This window comes from Dromiciops gliroides, chromosome 3 (assembly GCF_019393635.1).
Source record: "Dromiciops gliroides isolate mDroGli1 chromosome 3, mDroGli1.pri, whole genome shotgun sequence".
In the NCBI taxonomy this organism is placed as follows: Eukaryota; Metazoa; Chordata; class Mammalia; order Microbiotheria; family Microbiotheriidae; genus Dromiciops; species Dromiciops gliroides.
Window position 1 is genome coordinate 377,327,597 of NC_057863.1, and position 23,853 is coordinate 377,351,449.

The 23,853-nt window shown below is 37.3% G+C and overlaps 1 protein-coding gene across 1 annotated transcript in view; it reads right to left on the minus strand.

Annotated features, from left to right (window-relative positions):
- UBXN4 (UBX domain protein 4) overlaps positions 1-19,625 on the minus strand; it is a 37,951-nt gene extending 18,326 nt beyond the window's left edge. Inside the window, exons 1-6 of the mRNA XM_043994554.1 lie at positions 19,195-19,625; positions 14,950-15,052; positions 12,429-12,457; positions 11,627-11,745; positions 10,725-10,902; positions 19-127 (exon numbers count right to left, since the gene is read on the minus strand). Of these exons, the coding sequence (XP_043850489.1) occupies positions 19-127; positions 10,725-10,902; positions 11,627-11,745; positions 12,429-12,457; positions 14,950-15,052; positions 19,195-19,276 (620 nt within the window). The 5' untranslated portion in view covers positions 19,277-19,625. The remainder of the gene's footprint in view (positions 1-18; positions 128-10,724; positions 10,903-11,626; positions 11,746-12,428; positions 12,458-14,949; positions 15,053-19,194) is intronic.
- Between the last annotated feature and the right edge of the window lie 4,228 nt (positions 19,626-23,853).

The following is a 23,853-nucleotide window of genomic DNA, read 5'->3' on the forward strand; positions in this document are numbered from 1 at the left end:
TTTTTTGAAAGGGCAAACCTCTCCACTTTAACTGTGAGGTCGTCTTCAGCCTGGTGACCCATCACTCTCTCATCTGAACAATCACTGGCTTCCTGAGTGGGACTGGTATGACCTGAATTTTCTCCACCTTTAAAAGGGAGGGTGAGAGAAGAGAAAGGAAAAGAGGAAAAATGCAGTATTTTAATAACAAGTTTTAAAGTATAAAAATGTATACTTTAACATTTGTTAATATTTCTATTTCTTAGTCTTATTATATACTTGGTCCTTTGTCATATGTATAACACATATAACTCAACATTTTGTTGGATGATCATCTTGGCTTTCACTGAAGTCATAATTTCTTCTACGTTTCTTTTTCTTTTTTTTTTTTTTTTGCGGGGCAATGGGGGTTAAGTGACTTGCCCAAGTTCACACAGCTAGTAAGTGTCAAGTGTCTGGGGCTGGATTTGAACTCAGGTACTCCTGAATCCAGGGCTGGTGCTTTATCCACTGCACCATCTAGCTGCCCCTTCTTCTACATTTCTAAAATGACTTTCTTGATCTAAAACTTTTATAGCTAGGCTTTGGTGTCTATCTCTTGGAGTTTCTAAGAAAATGTCACAGTCGAGTCACCGAATACTCCTATAGACAAAGAATACCTTAAAGAGGCAAGTCCCATATAATACAGAATGGGCTTAAAAAAATCTGTCTAGACCTACACTACTCATTCTTCTGTCCATCTATTTCTAAGACCACATGAGGACGGAGTTATGCCTCAGACCACATCCCATAGAAAAAATAATAATGGAAACAGTACTCTAGTGTGACCTTTGAATGGGTCAAATCATTCAAGAGATTCTTCAAATCAGACCCTAGTAGACCAAAAAGAGACCATCTGGGTAGTCAGGACAGGACATTCCCAAGTTCTGGACTCAAAAATTAAGAAGAAACTTGGCCCATCAGGTCTGACACCCATGGCTAAGGATTTACTTTAATTGCTTTCAAATATTTTTGCATCGCAATCCTGCCAAGTTATGCAATGTTGCTTTCCTATGTCTTATCTTTCACCTTTACCTTAGTAGAAGTCTCCTGGATAGTTTCCACATTTCATATACATTTTGTATATAAGCTACTCTCCAGAAAACATTTGGTTATAATTGGTAATGTCCAACACATTTTATTACCCAAAAGGTAAACAGCTCTTGTTGAAAAATATTTGTTACATACTTTTAAATCAATGCACAATGAAGATGATACCTTTCACTTAGGAATGGCCTTTAGTCTATTTTCTTCTCTTATGCTTAGTGATTGTCTTTCAATTTTTATACCTCACCCAATTACTGTTCCATAACTGTTCTCCACACACCATCTTCAATTTTTACATGTTTATTATCTTCACTATACCTTGAACTCATAAATCATTTCAATTCTATCCATGGAATCTGAAATATAGCATTTTAGACCCTTTAGCTAAAATTCTTAAGAGTCTGTGAAGCACAATTTCAAAGAAAGCTAAAATCCTGAATATACTAAAGCTTATTAAAAACTAAGTACAACAAAAGAGTTTTTGAAGTCTGGGATAAAAATATGAATAAAAAAGAGATAGTCCCATTACTTGGTATAATATTAACAGATGCCAGGGAATGAGGAACTACTCAACTTCTAGTCCCTTTAAGTATTATGGAGAATGGATCTTCAAAGTGAAAGAAGTAGAATAAACATCATTAAAATGGAATTTTAGGCCAAAAGTATTAATAATTATTATATCAATTAATCACTTCTTTAAAATTCAAATTATTCAGGACCCAGAGAAATCACACCAAGACTGAAAATACTTGTAGATATAGGAAATACTATTGATAATCTTTAAGAAATTATGGGGAGGGGGCAGCTAGGTGGCGTAGTGGATAGAGCACCAGCCCTGGAGTCAGGAAGACCTGAGTTAATCCGGTCTCAGACACTTGACACTTAGTAGCTGTGTGAGCTAGGGCAAGTCACTTAACCCTCATTGCCCACCCCCCCCACCCCCCCACCCCCCCCCCCGAAAAAAATATATTATGGGGAATGGTAAAATGCTATCCTAATTCAAAAGGAGAAAAAATATTTGAGGAAACTAAGTGAAGCAAATTTGGTGACTTCTAACAAAATTTCTAGATTAAAATTATTAAAATTTTCTTTTTTTCTAGCAAAATTTTTTAAAATAGTATTTTATTTTTTCAAATTACATATAAACAATTTTTAACATTCATTTTTTGCAGATGTTCTCTCTTCCTTCCTCCCCTGTCCCCTTACTAAGAGAGTAAACAATTTGATATAGATTATATATGTGGAATCATTTAAGACTTATTTCCATATTGGTCATGTTGTGAAACAATAGAAAAGGAAAAAAAACACAAAAAAAATGAAGTGAAAATATGCTTCAATTTGCATTCAGACTTCATCAGTTCTTTCTCTGGATGTGGAGAAAATTTTCCATTATGAGTCGTTTGGAAACATTTTGAATCAATGTTGATCATCACACAATATTGCTGTTACTGTATACAAATCTCTCTTGGTTCTGCTCACTTCACTTTGCATCAGTTCAAAGAAGTCTTTCCAGGTTTTTCTGAAATTTTCCTGTTTATCATTTCTTAAAGCACAATAGTGTTCTATTACATTCATGTACCACAACTCATTTAGCCATTCCCCAATTGAGGGCATTCCCTCAATTTCCAATTCTTTGCCACCACTAAAAGAGCTTCTATTAATATTTTTGTACATACACTTAGGTCCTTTCCCCTCTTTTATGATCTCTTTGGGACATAGACCTAGCAGTGGTATTGTTGGATTAAAGGGTATACACAGTTTTATAGCCCTTTGTTCATAGTTCCAAATTGCTCTCTAGAATGGTTGGTTCAGTTCACAACTCCACCAACTGTGCATTAATGTCCCACATGCCCTCCAATGTTTGTCATTTTCCTTTTCTGTCATATTAGACAATCTGACAGGTGTGAGGTGGTATCTCAGTTGCTGTAATTTGCATTTCTCTAATAAATAGTGATTTAGAGCATTTTTTCATGACTACAGATAGTTTTTATTTCTTCATTTGAAAACTGCCTGTTCATATCCTTTGACGATCATTTATCAATTGGGGAATGATGTGTATCTTATAAACTTGCCTCAATTCTCTATACATTTGAAAAATGAGGTGTTTGCTATAAAATTGTTTCCCAACTTTCTGCTTTTCTTCTAATCTTGGTTACACTGGTTTTGTTTGGGCAAAACCTGTTTAATAATCAAAATTATCCATTTTATATCCATTTGTTTTGGCAGAGCAATGAAGGTTAAGTGACTTGCCCAGGGTCGCACAGCTAGTGTCAAGTGTCTGAGGCCGGATTTGAACTCAGGTCCTCCTGAATCCAGGGCAGGTGCTTTATCTACTGTGCCACCCAGCTGCCCCCAAAATTATCCATTTTACATCTTGTAATGCTTTCTATCTCATGTTTGGTTATAAATTCTTCCCTTTGCTATAGATTTGACAGGTAAAACTATTTCTTACTCTCCTAATTTGCTTATAGTATTAACCTATATGTCTAAATCATGTACCCACTTTGGCAGTATCTTGGTATATAGTCGAAGATGTTAGTCTGCTATATCTCTTTCCAATTTTCCCAACTGTTTTTGTCAAATATTGAGTTTTTATCCCGGAAGCCAGGGTCTCTGTGTTTATCAAGCACTAGACTACTATGATCATTTACAACTTAGTGCCTTGTGGATCTAATCTATTCCAGTGATCCAGCACTCTTTTTTTTAATCAGCACCAAGTAGTTTTGATGACTAATGTTTTATAAGATAGTTTAATATTTTATATATATATATACATATATACATACAAACACACACACACACACACACACACAATAGAGATCTAGTACAGCTAGGCCACTTTCCTTTGAATTTTTTTCATTAATTCTCTTGATTTTTTGTTCCTTCAGATAAATTTTGTTATTATTTTTTCTAGCTCTATAAAATAATTTTTTGGTAGTTTGATGGCTATGGCACTGAATAAGTAAATTAATTAAAAGTATAATTTTTATTATATTGGCTCGGCCTACCCATGAGCAAGAGATATTTTTCCATCTGTTTAGACATGACTGAAAAGTGTTTTGTAATTGTGTTCATATAGTTCCTGGGTTTGTCTTGGAAGGTAGACTCCCAAGTGTTTTATATTGTCTACGGTTATTTTAAATGGAATTTCTCTTTTTATCCCTTTATGCTGGGCTTTGTTGGTAATTTATGGAAATATTGATTATTTATGTAGGTTTATTTTACATCCTGCAACTTTGCTTAAGTTGTTAATTATTTCAAGTAGTTTTTTAGTTAATTCATTAAGTATACCATATCATCTGCAGAGTGATAGTTTTGTTTCCTCATTGCCTTTTCTAATTCCTTTAATTTCTTTTTCTTCTTTTATTATAGCAAAATTTCTAGGACATAATGAAATAGGCTTATGAGTAATAAGGAAATAAAGTCATGATTAGAATGAGCCACAACTAACTTAACATGCTATTTTCACATGTTTACTACTAGAGTAAAAGATCAGGAAGTCCTGAAACATAGCACATATCTTGATTTCAGCAAAGCATTTAACAAAATAATCATAGCTTATGGATAAGACAGGGAAATATGGGCCAACCGATAGCTGACAACGTAAGTGTTAGGTCAATTCTTAAGAATTAAAGAATTGGCAAAATAAGATAGAAAATAGAGTAAATAGTAGGAAAAGAAGATAAGGAAGGAAGGGTAAATAAAGGAAGAGTAGAGCAGGGGAGGGGCAGTCAGTAGCAAAACACCTTTGAGGAATAGAGCAAAATAAGATAGAAAAACAATTAAAGAATCACTGAAAATGTTCAATTAAGAGGCTAAATAAATACTTGTTGAGAGCTAAAGCTTCATAAAATTCAGAGCTAGAAGAAAGAAACTCCCTCTTTCCAAGAAAAAGAAATTGAAGCTCAGACATTAAAAGTGACTTGAGGAGGAGCTAGGTGGTGCAGTGGATAAAGCACTGGCCCCGGATTCAAGAAGACCTTAGTTCAAATCCAACACCAGACACTTGACACTTACTAGCTGTGTGACCTTGGCCAAGTCATTTTAACCCTCATTGCCCTGCCCCCCCCCCAAAAGTGGTGGAAAATGACTCAACCAAAATTTGTTGCTGAGGGAATTCATGTTTTTGGTATTCATAGTAGTCTTCTCCAACTCTTAAGAGTCTACAAAACTATGCCATATAATCAAAGAGTATTTGTTAATATCAACCTAACAGAAAATTGCACCGTCAAACCAAGGGAGAGGCCAGGTGGAAAGGGAAATAATTTGGAGGATCTGTTAAACTTTGATGGTCAAAAATGAGTATATATTCTTGAGAACTTGAGAAAGATTCAAGATTAAGCAGAAGGAAATGACTTCATTTGGGCAGAGGAGGAATAAGAAGAAATTAACTGTTAAAACAAGTGAAAAGGAATAAGTACATCTGTCAAAATGCTAACAGTGAGAAGATACTAATGTGATGAAGGTGAACAACTCCAGAGCAGAAGAGCCACACAGAAATGTACCACAGCAACTGGTGAAAAGAGCTACTAGAGAGAATAAAAAAGGATGAGGATCTTGCTTCCAGGAAAAAAAAAAGTAATAAAGTGCAAGAAGAATTTACAGTGACCTACACCCTACACAAAGTGGTCAGTGTTTGCCTCTCTGCCACAGCCATGTAATTTTATCTATAATCAGAATGAAGACCAATCTCTCTCCTAAAAGAGAAAAATCCTCCCCCCCCCCACCACCGCCAACCCCCTGCCCCAAGGGAAATAAAAATATCATTGTAAAAAGAAAAAAATATGAAATAACGTAACAGTAGAGAAATGGAAGGAGGTCACTTTGGGCTCAGCAATACATGAGAGGAGCACACATCTTCATTCCATTCTCTCCATTACTAGGACTACCACCCTAGATTAGGCCCATATCATTGTGTGCCTGAAATACTGCAATAAACTCCTATTAGCTTGTCCAAATATTTAAAGTCTTTCCCTTCTCTAATCAATCTTCTACAAGGCTTACAAAACAATAACATTAAAGCATCAACCTGGGCATATCACTTTTCTGCTCAAAAATCTTCAGGGGTTCCTTAATGCCACAAACTTCTTATGCTGGCACTCAAAGCCCTCCACAGACTGATGACAACCAACCTTTCCAGACTGATTTCACTTGACTCTCCTTTACGCATTCTACATTTTACCCAAACTGTTCTGTTTCTCTCCAAACTTGACATCTTAATTGTCTCCAGTCTTTTGCAGGATCCCTCAAATCTGACAGTGTCTATATTCTTCACATGTCTGATAATCACTAGCTTCCTTAAAAACTCAGGTGTTATCTCTTATAGGAAGCCTTTCTTGATTTATCTAGTTGTTAGTACTTTCTGCCTTCTCAATTATCTTGTAATAAATATATTCATTTACATGTTATATTATTCCACTGTGACATATGAGCTCTTTAAAGGTAACTACTATTTCCTGTTTTTGTTTTTGTATCCCTAGAATCCTGCCTAATGCCTTGCACATAAAAGACATTCAATAACTGTTAAATGGGAATTAAAGGTGCTGTTAGGTGAGGTATTATCCAGTAAACATCCCAGGAGGACCTAAGTTGTTGTGACTGCTGTCTCAATTTAGAGCGGTATTGAGGCTGAAAACCACAGAGGTCTGCTGTCTTCCTTGGATATGCATCTAGTCTATGACAGAGACTCTCTCAAGACTAAACAGAATGGATTCCTCCAGTCCTTGGGGAAATTAAACCACTCATCCACCTTGAGACTATGCTATCTTGATTAGTGACAGAGTGAATGAAAACCTACCTACCCCATTATATCCAACTGTCTCTGGACCCCAGACCTGCTTCATCTTCACATCCCATTGACCCATGCCATGCTGTCATCTGACCTTGAAAGGAGGAACTGTCTTATTTTTTGTATTTGTATCTCCTGCACTTAACACAGTGCCTGGTACACAGTAAATGCTTAATAAGTGCTTTTTCTTTCATTCATTCATTCATACTTCTGGTGATTCAAGTGGATATAAATGATAATTTCACAAACAATGTGAATACATTTTCAAAGATGATAAAGTCTTAGGCAAAAAACTGAAGAACTTTGGCATAAGTGGTTTTTTCATTGCTATAGCTGAACTGAGGCAACTATTTCAGAAAGAAAAAGTTAAACCTGGGAGGTGCACAGCTGGTTAAGAAGATACAGTTTGAGATTAGGACTTGGATTTCCAGACTACAGATTAAAATATAGGAATGATGGTATTTGGAATGGCATCTATCCAAGAAAGGTTGGTGAAAATGTATTTGTTTACAACTTACAAATGTAATTTTTAAAAAATGTTAAGTTGAAAAGGATGGGGAATTGAGAAAATTGCTTATTCATTCTGACCAGATGAGCTATACAGAGTATAATGTAGAAAGAAAAAATGGAATAGGGATAATCCAAAACCTATAAGAAATAAATTCCAAGAAAGGAACCAGTAATGAAAACTATAACCTCAGATGTCAGTACACAAATGAACAAAGTATAGTTAACAAGTAAGGTGAGACAAAGATTCTAATTTGAAGAGGCAAATTCAATTTCAGATGTTTCATTAAGACCTAGGACTCATTATTAATTATGGCACTGACAAGGAAAATTTTATTAAAAAGAAACAGGAAAGGGGCAGCTAGGTGGTGCGGTGGATAAAGCACTGGCCCTGGATTCAGGAGAACATGAGTTCAAATCTGGCCTCAGACACTTGACACTTACTAGCTGTGTGACCCTGGGCAAGTCACTTAACCCTCATTGCCCCACACAAAAGAAAACAAACAAAAAAACAAAACAAAAGAAACAGGATAGGTAAAGGGGAGGAAAGAGGGGGCCTAATCTAGTAAGATACACTCATGTTTGAGAAATCTGGGTACCAGAGGGAGTTATCATGGTGAAGATCAATGGAAGCAGAACTAGATATGATAGTTTCATTAGAATATACTATAGACCAAAATAAATAATTAAATAAAACAAAAAGAATTTTTAAAAAGAATATACTATAGACCAGGACTTCTTAAACTTTTTTCTACTTGGGACTCCTTTTTGCCTAAGAAATTTTACCTTGGGTATAGGTAAATAAAATAAGTATACATAACCTTTCACTGCTGCCAAATTTTTTACGACCCCCAATTCAGTTACATGATTCCATGTGGGGGTCACAACCCACAGTTTAAGAAGCTTTGCTATAGACCTCATAGAACAAGAAAATAAATGAGAGAATTGGGAAACAGATCACAAACTTCTGACAGAGGTATGAGATAGCAATGATAAGAGTGTAATGATTGGAATGACACCACCTGCTGGAGACTTACTGTAGAAGAGTTCCATCCATGAAGCGAAGCTCTTTGAGGGCAAGACCAGGAGTCTTTTCTTTGGCATCAGGAAGTGACATTGGCTAGTGAGAGGAAGAAGGAAGGGACTAGCGCTCTGTCTGGCACTCTTTCCTTTGGACTCTGGTGGAGAATGGAGCTAGAAATGTGCTCTCCCTTTAACAGATAGGAATCTAGGCCTTTTCTTCTCTCTTTACCAAACTCTTATTCTCCTTAATAAATGCTTAAAAGTCTAACTCTTGCTAAAGCTTATAATTTATTGGCGACCACTCATTGGATATTTTAGACAGACTAGCTAGAATTTTAGCCCTTAACTGGAGACTAGGATTATCCAGAGATTTCCTTCTACCAAGAGCAGAAAAACTAGCAATTTTTTGGCTTGCCTTAATGATAATTTATTCTTTCAGTAGGTTGAGGAACCAATAAAGGGAAATGCTATTCTAGACTTTGTCGCTGAAGCAGAAATGATGAGCAACCTTAGGGAGAAATGACCACTCCATCTTACATTTTGTGACAGAGGAGACGACAGCTAGACATATTCTAATGTTAACCCTAGATTTTTGGAGAACAGACTTCTAAGGCACCGGGCAAAGTATAGGTAGGACCCCATGGACTAAAATTCCTATAGAGAAGTCATCACAGAAGGAAAGAGAAGTTCTCAAAAACGAAGCTAAAGCAACTCAGAAGAGCTGTTTAGACACCAATATAATTAGACAGGAAATTCAATGACCAACTTCTATCTTAAAAAGACAGAAACAAGGCAAGAATAAGAATATTAAAAATATGGCATTGTTCTTTAAGAATAATTTCAGGATTAAAAAAAAGAATAATATAAGGAGCCCTGAAGTACAGGATAAGCTGAGGCTACTGAGGAAAGCTCATGAAAACAACAGTATTTTTAAGCTGTATCCTAGTAAAAAGAGAAAACTCAAAGAAGGTACAGGAATGGTGCTAGGCATGATAACTAACAATGGAGAGACAGCAGAACTATTTGACTCTTATGTTGTCTTTTTCCTTATTAAGGAAAATGATCTTTGGACTGGGAAAAAAAAAGGCAGAACAAAAAAAGCTAAAAGGGAATTGAAAACCAAGATGAGGAGTAGGAAGATAGCAAATTTCAACTTAATTTTCTAACAACTAAAAGTATCCAAATCAATTAAACAAATAAATATTAATAACATACTCTATACAAAGATCTAAACACTGATAAGAACAAAAAAATAGATACTCTACTAAGGACCTTACAATCTAATGGTGGGGGTAAAGGGTGAGGTGGGAAGGGGAGGAGGTATGGGAGGGGAGTAGGGGTAGGGTGAGATAGAGGATATACAAAGCCTAACTAATGCTGAGGAAGGTTTGGGTTCCCTCAGAAGACTGCAGTGTTCAGAGAAGCTCTCTGAAGGAGAAGATATACTCAGTGGTGAGTAACCAACTGTGTCACCAAGTAATCACACTGGCACTCACCATGTCGCCTTCACTTTTTAACTAGAAATGTTCAGGCAGATGCTAGACAACAATCAGCTATGATGGATAAGGGATTAAGTACGACTAAATGACAAAAGTCACTTCCAATTATTACATTTTATAAATCTAACTTCTAAATTTATTTAGTTACATACATGCTATCTTAATACAAAAGCTATGTTTCACTATGATACTTTTGAAAAATATTAGGGGTTGGGGGCAGCTAGGTGGCGCAGTGGATAGAACACTGGCCCTGGATTCAGGAGGACCTGAGTTCAAGTCCAGCCTCAGATACTTGCTAGCTGTGTGACCCTGGGCAAGTCACTTAACCCTCACTGCCCCCCACCCCGGCCAATTCATATATATATATATATATATATATATATATATATATATATATATATATATATATATATATATATATATATATATATATATACATATATATATATATATATATATTCAGGGATGAAAGCATGATTGCCTGTATTCAGAACCACAAGAATTTTAAAATGTACTAACTTCCCTCTATACTTTTTGATATTCTCTTTTGAACTTGTATCCATTATCTCCCATATGATCGACCATTTCACAGTTCACATAGCTGAGGAAACTTAAGGAACTTTAAAAAATTTAAAAATCATGATGGAATTCTCTGAATTATGGTATAACACAATTTTTCAAGTGAGTGAATTTTAACTATCTGGATTAGGACTTCTTATCCTGTAGTCATCTTCAGCCGTTTAGATAACTGTGGTACAATTGTTTTTTAAAGACATTACTCATACACACTGTTATTATCTGAACCAGATGGGCATGTCCAACAGCAATAATATTAAAATTACCTATAGAAATGCTTGATTGTGTGTCAGGAGATGTGGATGGTGTTTCACAAAGCTCTATGTTTCTGGCTTGAAAATTTTCTGAAGTGTTGTTATGTTCAAAAGAAGAACAAGGGTTAGAAACTAGATTAGCTGACTGGCTCCCAATTCCAACTGATGCTTCACTTTTTAGTGTGTGCATCTGGGGAAAAACAAATGAGAATTTAATCAACACATAATGCTCTAAGCCTGTATTAATAGATAAACCTGAAATATGAGCCCAGATGATTTTTATTAAGTAGGATAAAAGCATGTGTCAAGACCTCCTGTAACATTTAAACTAGCTTAGACAAAACTATAATCTTTAATTGTAAATTATGCTATAACTGTATTATAAAATTTTGCACTGTTTCCTACAGCATAGAAAGAACCACCTTTAAACACAACATTGGATTTCAGTTAAATCAAAATGTGGCAGTCACTTGCTCACAGTTTCTCTTCATTCTAACAGAAGGCATAAAGGGTGCAGCAATCAGAAAGCAGTAAGAGTAAAGAAAAAACATTACTTTTTACAGGAAGAAGGAAGTAAAAGGAACATAGAGCACACAATACTGGAACCACGTGGAAAGGAGGAACAGGGGCAAAAGCGGAGGATAGAGTTACACACCACAGTCACACTTACCCTGCATATAGGCATCTGTATTTTTAAAGGTTGTTTTATATGAATAACTTGCAAAACCAAAAAAAAAAACCAACCTAAGGCTTACTGTTGCTTTCAGGTGAACTGCCTTATAGGTTCAATTGTAACTGGCTGGTCCTGAATATAGTAAGGAGCTTCAAAAGCATTTCTGTACTGAGTGAAAAAGAACCCCCTGCCATAGCATTTTCTAATTTTTTATGGAAAGTATAATTCTGCTGCCTCTTACCTGTCTGACCTTGTGAATTCTGTTAACAAGCTCCTCTGCTGTAATGCTTCCTGCTATTACTTCCAAGGGAATTCCACTGTCTCCTATAAAGAAACTGGATGGGACACATACTACAGGATCTGTGCAATAAAATAAAGGCTAACAAATTCATGTTGTGAAACAAATGGTTATTTTTATAAAGCACTGGTAATATACCAAAAAGGTTAAGAGCAGTTCCATTTTAACTTCTGTGAATGGAGATCATATACATTATAACCAACTATGTTCGCTGTCATTTACTACTGTGACCTTGGGCAAATCACTCGTCTCTAGGTCTCAGTCTCTTTAGCTATAAACATAAGGGGAACGATCTCACTAACCAATCTATGATTTTATAAAGTAATCCAAGAAAGTTAAATCAAATTATAATCTTGCACCTAAAGACATATGATTTAATGAATTACATCTCTGAGTAAATAGGTCAAGTGTACTGCTTCTATTCTCTTGCCCACTGTCCCTTGACCCCTTCATTCTCTTCCCTGTAAATCCAACTTGAAAGCTTCTTCTAAAAACTACAACCAATTGCCCTTCCTTGGCTTTCTTGACACCTATGGAATAAGTCACACAATGAAACTGGCACTATAACTTTCATGATTTCACATGCTACACTGTTGTTTATCTTAAATATTAGGTATATCACCATAAATAAAAATACATGATTTCTTTTTCTAATGTGATTTTTAAAAAATTCATAAAATAGTCAGCTCATTAACTTATTCCCCTCAAACTTATATAACTTAATTTTTCTCCATTCAAAGGATACAGATTTGTGAGAATTGTAGACATGCTTCACTGTAAAACAAAACCAAATATATAGTCAATAGATTGTTACAAATATTTTCCAAGTAATAGTTTTTTAATGAAGACTTATTAGTGGAAAAAACACTGGGTTTGGGGTCAGAGGTCATGGGTTTGAAGCTTGGCTCTGCTTAATAGCAATGTGCTTTTAAGCAAAAATTTAACTTCTGGGCCACTGTTTCCTCATCTTCCAGACAAAGAAGTTGGACCAAATACTTTCTAAGGCCCCTTCCAGATAGAGACTTTATGAATTACCCTAACCACAGCTATTTCTCCAAGATACAGCAATCAACTAAAAGAACCCCCGCTCCCACCCCAATCTTATTACATGTAATTTGGGAGTCATTTATATTATTCTTTTCAGATGAATACAATCACTGGCCACCTACCAACTGGTCTGGTACGTGCTTTTTTTTTTGTTGTTGCTAAAACTCCCCAGAGCTACTTGTCCTATATTTAGACATAAGGAAAACAGTACAGAATTGCATCAAACAGATACCTCCCCTCAAAATAACAGGTTTTGACGGATTAAGATGACTACTTCAAAAAACAAATTAATTCTTTTCCAAGAACTACAGTTTGTTTCATTTTCAAAGCTTTTATTTGATAGGCCCCACACTTACTGCCATTTAACATCACTTTAATTTTTAGGTTTTTTTTTGGGAAGCAGAAAATACCTAACATTTTAACTTTTGACACTCCCACCAGTCAATCCTACAGAGGCTGTGAATATCAATTGAGCCAGTTTTTAGAGATAAATATAGGGAATAGTTATATTAAGAGGAAACAGAAAGTCACCTGGAGCATCAATTTCTTTCCAAGGTACAATTTTTCCCAATCCCAATAACTAGGTTTGGACAATAGCCCAATTTCTATTTCCACATAACATTATTATCAATACCTCAAAATCATCATGGGAAGGAGACATTATAAGATCCAAGGGAGAGAGCACTGGATTTAGAGTTGGAAAATCTTAGTTCTACTATTTACTATGAGATCTGACAAATCACCTAATTTCTTGATGGCTTGGTTTCCTCATCTGTAAAATGAAGTAGTAAATCCTATGATACTATTAATTTTAGTCTCAAAAATTAAGCTATCACAAATACCTAGAAACAGATTTCAAAAGCATGAAACTAAACTGAGTTTTGGTTTAGAAATATCTAAAGGAACTTGATATCTTAAAAGTGGTTATTAAAATTTCAAGTATCCTATGTGATAAATCTACTTCACGTTCTTTTTCCTAACATTATTTTTATACTTAAATACAATATACTATCAGATGCCACTGAGCAGCAGCAAAATTTAAGAAATAATCAAATTTAAATTTCTATGCAGTAAAATATATTAACTAACAAGGGCAGGGAATGAAATATTTGGCTAAAAGGCTATTATATGTCCCGTGTATGTGTGTGTGTGTGTGTGTGTGTGTGTGTGTGTGTGTATAAATCTAAATTACCTGTTTTTAGTTACAATATAAGAAAGCATGATGATTATGAAAACATTTCTAATAACAAAGAGGATGGCTCAAAGATATACTTTGTTGCAGTAAAATATACTGTATTACTGTAATTACTTCATTACCTGAGGTAAAAATAATACAGCAAGCCAAGTGGATGTGTTCTAGGACATACATTCCCTAAACCAACAAATCTCCACAGAATATTCCTTTCCTCCTCTAGCTACAAATCCTACTTGGAAAATCCTAGACTAAGCACAAGGGCTAATCTGCTGTAATTGCAGAAAGGCCAACAGGTTTTTGGAATAGGTTATCAGACAGGCACTCTGGCAGAATGCCAATAATCCATGTACAAACCTTGAGGCTGATCCTCAAGAACTGGAGAACATCCCCACTTCTTTCAAGAGGTTATCTCCACACATAGCCACAGAAACTCAATATGCCTACAGGATAGACAGTAACTTCCATATTCCAGATGGTTGGGCTATGTGAGCCCTGAAAATGGTCCCTCCAGTTAGCTGGGCCTTGGCCCAACTGAAAAGGCCTGCGCCTAACACCACTTCTCTATTACTATTGACACTGATCTAGTCCTAGCATAACTGAAAACTTTCACCAACTCTGTCAAAACATTTTTGTTCCCAGAGGATTTGTTAATTGAGGCATCGATGCACAAAGCACATGATTTCATCTTTCTTTTATGATTTGGAAGACCCTTTAGAATCTTACAGAGGCTTAGAGTCTTTATTATGAACACCAATTATCACTGTACTATAAATATGTAAAAGCACTTAAAGCCAAGCTATTGGTTAATGTCTCTTTGGAAGACCATTAAAAGTTTAAACAGTTTCAATCAAATGTACTGATGAATCTAAAAAAGGATACGAGGACATAAGTTGCTAGCCTGTTTAAAGCATTCTAATATCTGCCAAATCCATATTCTTATAGTCCAAAGTATACTATGACAACGCATAAACTGCAATAACTATGACTAGAGAAGTTAAAAATGAAGAAAGTATTGTCAGCAAACCTTTTGGTATCAATTTTAATCGCCACAAAACTGTCTGAGGAAGCTTCTGTAACCTTTTCATCCTCCCAACTTTCAGCCATCTGTGTAGACTGTTCATCATCACCTGTAAAAATTTCAAAAATTCTTAGAACCTAAAGATCTACAAATCCCAAATTCTAATCTATTCATGTGAAATTCTTTTTCTGGGGATAAAGAATGGGGAAAAGGACATTTCCTTAAAAGTCTAATTGTCATGACTACCTTTTCATACCAAATTTGAAAGCTGAAATCTTCATAAAATATTGAGGGAAAAAATATACATCTAAAGAGTATTTTATTTTGTTTTTTGTTTTTTAGTGAGGCAATTGGGGTTAAGTGACTTGCCCAGGGTCACACAGCTAGTTAAGTGTTAAGTGTCTGAGGCCGCATTTGAACTCAGGTACTCCTGACTCCAGTGCCAGTGCTCTATCCACTGCGCCATCTAGCTGCCCCTGAAGAGTATTTTAAAACTAAATGCTGACATTCTTGAGTGCAAGGTTATTTCCTGAAACAAATGCTCAAAATATAAAAGAAAAAGTATGACAGGAACACAAAGTTAACAGGCCCCCCCCACACACACACACACGCTTTTAAAAAGTAAGGTTTTAATATGTTGAATTTGTATAGCACCTTTCTTCAAAGGAGCTCAACAATCTTCAATAAAACTGTACATTTGTTCACTCAAAATCTCAACAAGGTAGAAAAGTATTAAGTGTGTTTTTCCTCCCTCTCCTTTTCTTGCAGATAAGAATAATTTGCCTAAAATCACCATGCTAGTAAAAAGTATAGTGGGCATACTGACTCCAGTCTTCCTAGGCCACTTCTCTTCCACTGGACTTGTTCATTCTCCCAAGTATAAAATTAAAAAGCTCTTTTGCAGTTTCACATGTTCTCTTTGATATATCTAAAATTCACTGGAAGTTTCTAACAGTGTGTTGAGACGTAGTAATCTCTCAGTCTTGTAACAATAACAATTCTCTGATTTCTTCAACTTATACATAAAAATTAGTCAAAAGCATGGGCTGTCTATAAAACTTTACAGGTAAAAGGTTATGTGGATCAGAAGCTACCTCTAAGACCAAGATTCCTTCAGGCTGTAGAAATGTCTTTTCAGTTTTCCGTTGGCCTTACTGTTCACACTGCAATGTGTATATTGCTATCATAGCTCCAAATTCAGGTAAGCTCTGAACCCTGACTGGAATTTTCAAAGGCATAGACCAGTCCAGAGGACTGGTAGGTGGCATAACTTCCTACTTCCATTGCTTACATATTTGCAGAGGAGCTACAAATCCTACTTGGAAAATCCTAGACTAGGCACAAAGGCTAATTTGCTGTAATTGTAGAAAGGCCAACAGTTTTTTGGAAAAAGTTATTAGACAGGCACTCTATCAGACTGCCAATAATCTATGTACAAACCTTCCAACAAAACAGTCATTATTAGAATGCTAAATGAATGCGATATGTGTTCATCAGTATAAAGTTAATTTTAAAAGGACTGAGTATACAGAAAACCCCAAAAGACAATAAGTTTATCCTATTATAAATACATCTCATTAATATTTGACTGGATTCCTATTTTTTTTTTTTGCAGGGCAATGAGGGTTAAGTGACTTGCCCAGGGTCACACAGCTAGTTAAGTGTCAAGTGTCTGAGGCTGGATTTGAACTCAGGTACTCCTGAATCCAAGGCCAGTGCTTTATCCACTGTGCCACCTAGCTGCCCCCTGGATTCCTATTTATGTAATTAAATCTAACCTAGGGGCAGCTAGGTGGCGCAGTGGATAGAGCACCAGCCCTGGAGTCAGGAGTACCTGAGTTCAAATGCGGCCTCAGACACTTAACACTTACTAGCTGTGTGACCCTGGGCAAGTCACTTAACCCCAATTACCTCACTAAAAAAAAAAAAAATCTAACCTAACCTCTGACATATCATTTTAAATCTAAAATAACCTCTGAGGGCAATTTCTTGTAAAAGATATTTGTTTTCTTGTCGTGAACACACAATGAGTACCCTAATACTCCAGATTGCTGGATTTCTTAATTTTTGAGCAATTGAAGTGCCTCTTTGCACAGTCCTTCTTTGTTCAACAAAACTGTCATGCTCTTATGGAATAATATAGCAGAGTACACTTTGCAAAACTGTTATAAAAACTGAATTTCTAAGTTAAGACCAAAGATGAGTTTAACTCCCATGATAATTTTATTTGTAAAATGTGAACAAAAGACTATTTAATTTTAAATCATTAGAGTCATTTAAATCTTTAAATATACTATGGAGCTGACTTTGTATTAAGGAGTCAAAGAACCAGGGTTAAAGTGCCAGCTCTATGAACTTACTCATTACTTAACCTCTGACCTCAAGTTTGCTTATCTGTAAAATTGGGGATTAATAACACCTGCCCTGCCTACCTACAATAGGGATAATATAAAAAGCAAATTAATATATATGAAAATGATTTGAAATCTGTAAAGTGCCATAAAAGTGTGATGCATCATTTGACTTCCCCTTTTTTTCTGACACATTGCTTACAGCAATATGTTATTTTAATTTATGTATACCCAGAATGGTAGGCACTATATAACTTCCAAAAACATGGTATGGAAGGACAATTAAAATGATTCAAGATTAGTTAAAATAATCTTCCATTTGATCCAGTTTGGGAACTAAAAATTTAAAATAATATGTCAAATATAGAAAAATCTCTCCAGAAAAATCAAACTTTAATATGTTGTTCACATTTTCCCACCTTAATCTTCAATGGCATAAATGTAATTTTGATACTGTATTATACTGTCCAAAAGAGAAATGGGAAAATGGAGATTATGCATAATACTATTAAACAAAAATAAATAATAAATCTTGATCTAATAGTAGACAGATATTCTGCTTTGATTTACATAATTCAAATCTGGAAAAAAAAACAGATTAGTAAAAACAAACAAAAAAAACCAGATTAGTGTAAGGCACACAGAAAACCTGGATGACAGCAATAAAATGTGAGACTATGAAGCAAAACCACGCAGAGAAATGCAATCTGTGGGCATCATTAAAGAAATTAGTTAAGCACCGTTCACAACTGTGACAAATGGCTGAAAGGTTTTTAAAAAGGGGGGGGGGGGGAATTCCCTAAGATCCATGTTCAAAAAGCAGGAATCAATTTTGTTTTTTACCTTACCATACAATAATCATTCTACATGGGTAACACTTTCACATTATACTGCTCAAAAGTTTTGGATTTCCCAAACTAACAACCGTAACTAAGATCATCAGGTGGTTTCTCTTTGTTGTTTACCAATGACACAGCTTTCTTCCTGACCTTCCATAACTAATTATGAACATAACCACTTGGCTAACAGAACGTCCCTGCCTCCATCCAAAACCTCTGAAATTAAGTGTTTAGTGTTAAAGCCTTCTGAAATTCTTGGAGATGGAAAGCTCTTTCCCGGATAACTATCAGCTACTGGGTTGAGATCTGTAGCGTGTAGCTTGGAGATGACATTTCCTCTGACCCAGCCAGCTGGGAGGATGAAGGAAGAGGATAAGGGCCAAGTATCGGACGAAGTGGAGGGGAGAGATGAAGGTAGAAAATACCCCGACAACACCAACACTCAATCTTACCACCACCACCCCTTTTCTGGGAAAGGTGGCATCGGGAGTGGGTGCTGTTTTAGAAAGCCAGGCTAGGGCAGGGGCACTTCTCGGCAGGACAGGGCCAAAGAGCTGCAAGAAGCTAAGGATGTCTAGGTCAGGTACCTTTGGGCAAGAATAGGAGAGACAACAAGGGACGGAAAAGACGATTGGGGGTAGATAGATGATGGGGGAGGGAAGGAGGTGAGGGGTACACGGGGGGGGATGGGGAGGAAGGCCGTCTTAGTCTCTTCCAACGTTAGGAGAGAGAGGCTGGAGGGTGGGGGTCAGAATGTCCCGAGGACACAGGATGCAGGCATGGGGGGGCACTGGCCATGGAGGTGGGGGGTGGGGGGAGCAGTTAAATCTGGAAGATAAAAAGCGGGGGGGGGGGTCTGTCAAGGAGCACCACCCTCGCCTGGGGTGGGGTGTCGAAGGGACGAGGGGGAGGCAGGGGCCCTCCGCGGCTGGGCCGTCACGGGCTGCGGGCCTGGGGATGGACCGCGGCGGGGTGGGGAGGAGAGCTCGGCAGGTGAAGGGCCTGGGGATGGCGAGACTGGGGCGGGGGAAGGTTGCCGCGGCCTGGGACGCCCCCTTCACCTGCCACGAAGACCACGAAGACCGCTCCGCTCTGCTTGGCCGCCGCGATGGCGGCCGGGATCGCGCCCTGGAACCACAGCATCGTCCAGCTCGGGCCCGGACGGACAGACGATCAGATGGACAGAAGCCCGGCAGCCGTCGCTATCGCCCCCGCGTATCCCGCCCTGTTTCACCGCAGCCGCCGGAAAGCCCGGCGACCTGGGCCCCCGCCCCCTGACACACACGCACACACACACACAACTCCCCCCCTTAGACACATACACACACCAACACACTCCCTTCAGCCGTCTCCCAGGGCACGCGCACGGCGTGTCACGGGCACAGCTCTGCCGTCTCCGGGTTTCTTCCCAGTCACTAGAACCCGTCGGGGGCTCAGGAAGAGTGAAAGAGGCCCCGAGTGCGTATTGCGTAGGCGCGTAGACACGTAGAGGCGCGCGCGTGCCCGCCGAGACAGGGGCCAAGCAAGCGGAGGTAGGAAACTGGAAAGAATGACTAACCGCTCGCTCGCGCCGACTCGTTCCCCACTTCCCCTAAGGGATCACGGGAATTGTAGTCTTGAGAGGGGCTCCGCCCATGATGAAGGGGGTGGGGAGAAAATCTATCTGTGGTTTCATCAGCTCAAATTTGTTTCGCTATAAAAGCACCCCGGGTCTGAAGCGGAATTAGGATGAAGCAGAAGAGAGGGAAGGCGGCCTTCCTCATTGTCAGAAGCGGGTGGCTTCGGCCGGGTGTGCCCACCCGCTGGGGTCCCCAACCCGTTTTCTGGGAGGCTTCGCTCACAGCGCTCTGTCTTCTCTTAGCCTCACAACCTCCATCTGCCTAGACTAGGGGCATGGCGCTGTGGCTAAGAGCGGGGAGCCTGACCTTTCTGGGTCCCCCCCCCCCAAGGGCCTTGAGAAAGAGGGCAGAGGCCAAGGGTCACCACCATGGGAAGGGGGACGGGGAAGCAGGAGACACAGGGCCCCCCCCGCCCTCAGGGGAGCTCCCAGTGTGGTAACCACCTACAGGGACCTCCTGGTCTAATGGGGAGGGAGACTGACTTTAATGGATCTGTGATGTCATCAATGTGGATAGTCAGTCCGACAGAGCAGATCGCGACCCATCCAAACCTCATCCTCTGCTGCCCTGGTTCGTGGCGCCCAGAAACGCTCCCCAGGGGGGACCCCCCGCCGCCCCCAATGCTGGGGATGATCCTCGAGGTGGTGAAGGTTGTTGATAACTACCAGCCATTGGAGCTCTCCACTGTCCATCTGTCCTTCCTGGTTCTTGTTACTTTGACTCCTGCCCTTTTCAGGAATATATGTTTTCAAGCTGTTTCTTCTTTTAAGTCATCTGTGGAGATACACTACAGCCTGTTTTCACCATCAACGTGTCACTTGATTGCCCTTCGGGTAACTCACCATCTGATTTTTCAGAGACTATGATTTATAGTGATGTAGGAGAAAGATTATTGGTGTTAAAAAAAAAAGAGTTTTTGTTTCAAGGAGAAGCTTGGTAATCATTGGAAGCACAATTCAATTCCCAAATGTAATATAAACTTCTTTCTTCTCTTCCTACACAATTCTGAGCTAGTTTGTTCATCTAGTGTTCCAAGTCTCAATCACACACACATATACATACATTACACACGTGGGCTCTCTGGGCTGTCCATTTAACTACATAGTCTGAAAACTAGTCTTAATCTACTTGGTTTTTCCTGTTTAGTTACTTGATATAATCAGCACAATGGAATCCACAAAGAACATTTATTTGGAGACCTCATCCTCTATAGAGGACCCCTCTTCTATTTGGACTCTAGGCTGGATGTCCTCCATGACATTCTTTTAAAAACATTATTTAACCTGCTTCCTACCTTGCCTGAAATCAATAATGAGAGGATGGGGTAGCTAGGTGGTGCAGTGGATAAAGCACTGGCCCTGGATTCAGGAGGGCCTGAGTTCAAATTTGAGCTCACACACTTGATACCTACTAGCTATGTGACCCTAGGCAAGTCACTTAACCCTAATTGCCTCACCAAAAAAAAAATAAATAAAATAATAAGAGGATGATAAAGTTATCTCTTATTGTTCCATCTAGGATTTTTTTTTATGATTTTGATATATGTATGGAAGATACCTTGTTAGAGGAGAGCTACTTTAAGATTAAATTTTGTTTGATTTTTATATAGTCAACAAAAAATATGTCCACCAGGATCAGAGCTTACCTCCATTTATGAAAAAAAAATTTTTTTAAACATCATTAGTTGCTTTTAATTTTTAAGCCAAAGTTACTTTCCCCTAACTGTACCACCTCCATTAAACCCTTTCTTAGAACTAAAGAAAGCATGTAAGCAAAACCAGCAGACACAAAAACATATCTGATAGCATAGATCACAATCTTCATTCATGATGTTTCATCATCAGTCTTCTGGGGCTGAGGTTAGCCATTAAAATTAATCACAGTTCTCTCTTTTCATATTTTTCTTTACCTCATTGAGTGAATAAATAAAGCATTAAGTACTTTTGTAACTACAAAGATGTTTGTTGTATGATGCAATTTGTGAAAAACAACCTGTTGGAATACAGGAAACATACCATAAAAAGAAAGGTTTTATTGTTCATAAAGTTCATAGGATCATAAATGTAAAGCTAGAAAGGTCTTTAGAAGCCACCAAATCTTCATTTTACAGTTGAGTAAACTGAGATACAATAAAGTTAAGTGATTTCTCAGGGTCACAACAGCTAGTAAGTGTCTCAAGAAGTATTTAAATCTAGATTTTTTCAGCCAATAATAATAATAATAAAAACTTGTTTACTATATGCCAGGCACTGTGCTAAGTGGTTTACAATAATTATCTCACTTGATCCTCAAAACAAACATGCAAGGTACATACTATTATTATCCCCATTTTACAGATGAGGAAACACGTTAAATGACTTGCCAAGGTTCACACAGTTTGTGCCATTAGAGATACTACTTATGATTCTGAGTGCTTATTTTGTAGGACACTTGATTTCAAGAAAAGAAAGTATACTTTTCATTAGACTATGCAAAAGGAAAAATTCTTTGTCAGACCACATGTTCTAAATTTTGGTGGTGTTAATTTGATAACTGTAATTATATGTTAGGTACTGAGTTGTTTTCCTAGGTTATGGGTTTCCTGGCAACCCTTTATGTGCTATACACATATGGAATGGAAAAGTACAATGATATAATGAGTAGAATGTTAAACTTGGATTTGTCTGATAGCATATGGGTAGATCATTTGTCAAATCAGAATAATAATGCTTATATGTACCTACCTCATATGTACCATAGGGTTGTTGGGAAAGTACCATGCATGCCTTAAAGTGCTATATAAATTATGTATTAAAAATTAAGGAGCAAAAAAAAAAAAGAACTGTGGAGTATGCTGAATGAACCATACTATTTCTTTTGTTTTGGGTGCTGATGTTTTTCTATTTTGAGGTTTTTCGTCATTGCTCTGATTTTTCTCTTATAACATGACTAATGCAGAAATATGTTTAATGTTATTATGTGTGTGTATATATATATATATATATATATATATATATATATATATATATATATAACCTATATCAGATTACCTGCTGTCTAGGGGAGGGGAGAGGGAGGGGAGGGAGGGAGAAAAATCTGAAATTGTAAAGCTCGTATAAACAAAAGTTGAGAACTATCTTTACATGTAATGGAAAAAAATACTTTATTAATTTAAAAAAAAATTAAGGAGCAAAAAAAAAAGAACTATGGAGTATAGATGCTGAATGAACCATACTATTTCTTTTGTTTTTGATGCTGATGTTTTTCTATTTTGAGGTTTTTTGTCATTGCTCTGATTTTTCTCTTATAACATGACTAATGCAGAAATATGTTTAATGTTATTATGTGTGTATATATATATATATATATATATATATATATATATATATATATATATAACCTATATCAGATTGCCTGCTGTCTAGGGGAGGGGGGAGGGAGGGAGAAAAATCTGAAATTGGAAAGCTTGTATAAACAAAAGTTGAGAACTATCTTTACATGTAACAGAAAAAAATAAAATATTAATTTAAAAAAAATTAAGGAGCAGGGGTTATAGTCTATGACCGTACTTATAGTTTTTCTTGTCTGAAGCTACTATTTCAGGCGTTTGACCCCACAACTTTTATTTTGTTTCTTTTATCTGGTACAAACTATTGAGCTTATTCATCCAAACTTAAAAAAAAAAGATTTTTTAAGCTTTATTGTTGCTTTTAATTTTTATACCAAAATCATTTCCTTTGAACTGCATGCCCTTTCATTGAATCCTTCCTTAAAACTAAAGAAAACATAAGCAAAACCAGACACAAAAACTATGTCTGATAGTTTATACCACAGGCCACACCCATAGTTCCTCATCTCTCAATTAATTCACTTTGGTGTCATGTCAAACTACCAAAAATTATTTTATAGAACCAAAAAAAAATTCATCTGGAAGAACAAAAGTTCAAAAATATCAAGGCAATTATTTTTTTTAAAAAGTACTGGATATCAAAATGTATAAAAAGCTGCAGGGCAGTTAGGTGGCACAGTGGATAATAGAGCACTGGCCCTGGAGTCAGGGGAACCTGAGTTCACATCTGGCCTCAGACACTTGACACTTACTAGCTGTGTGACCCTGGGCAA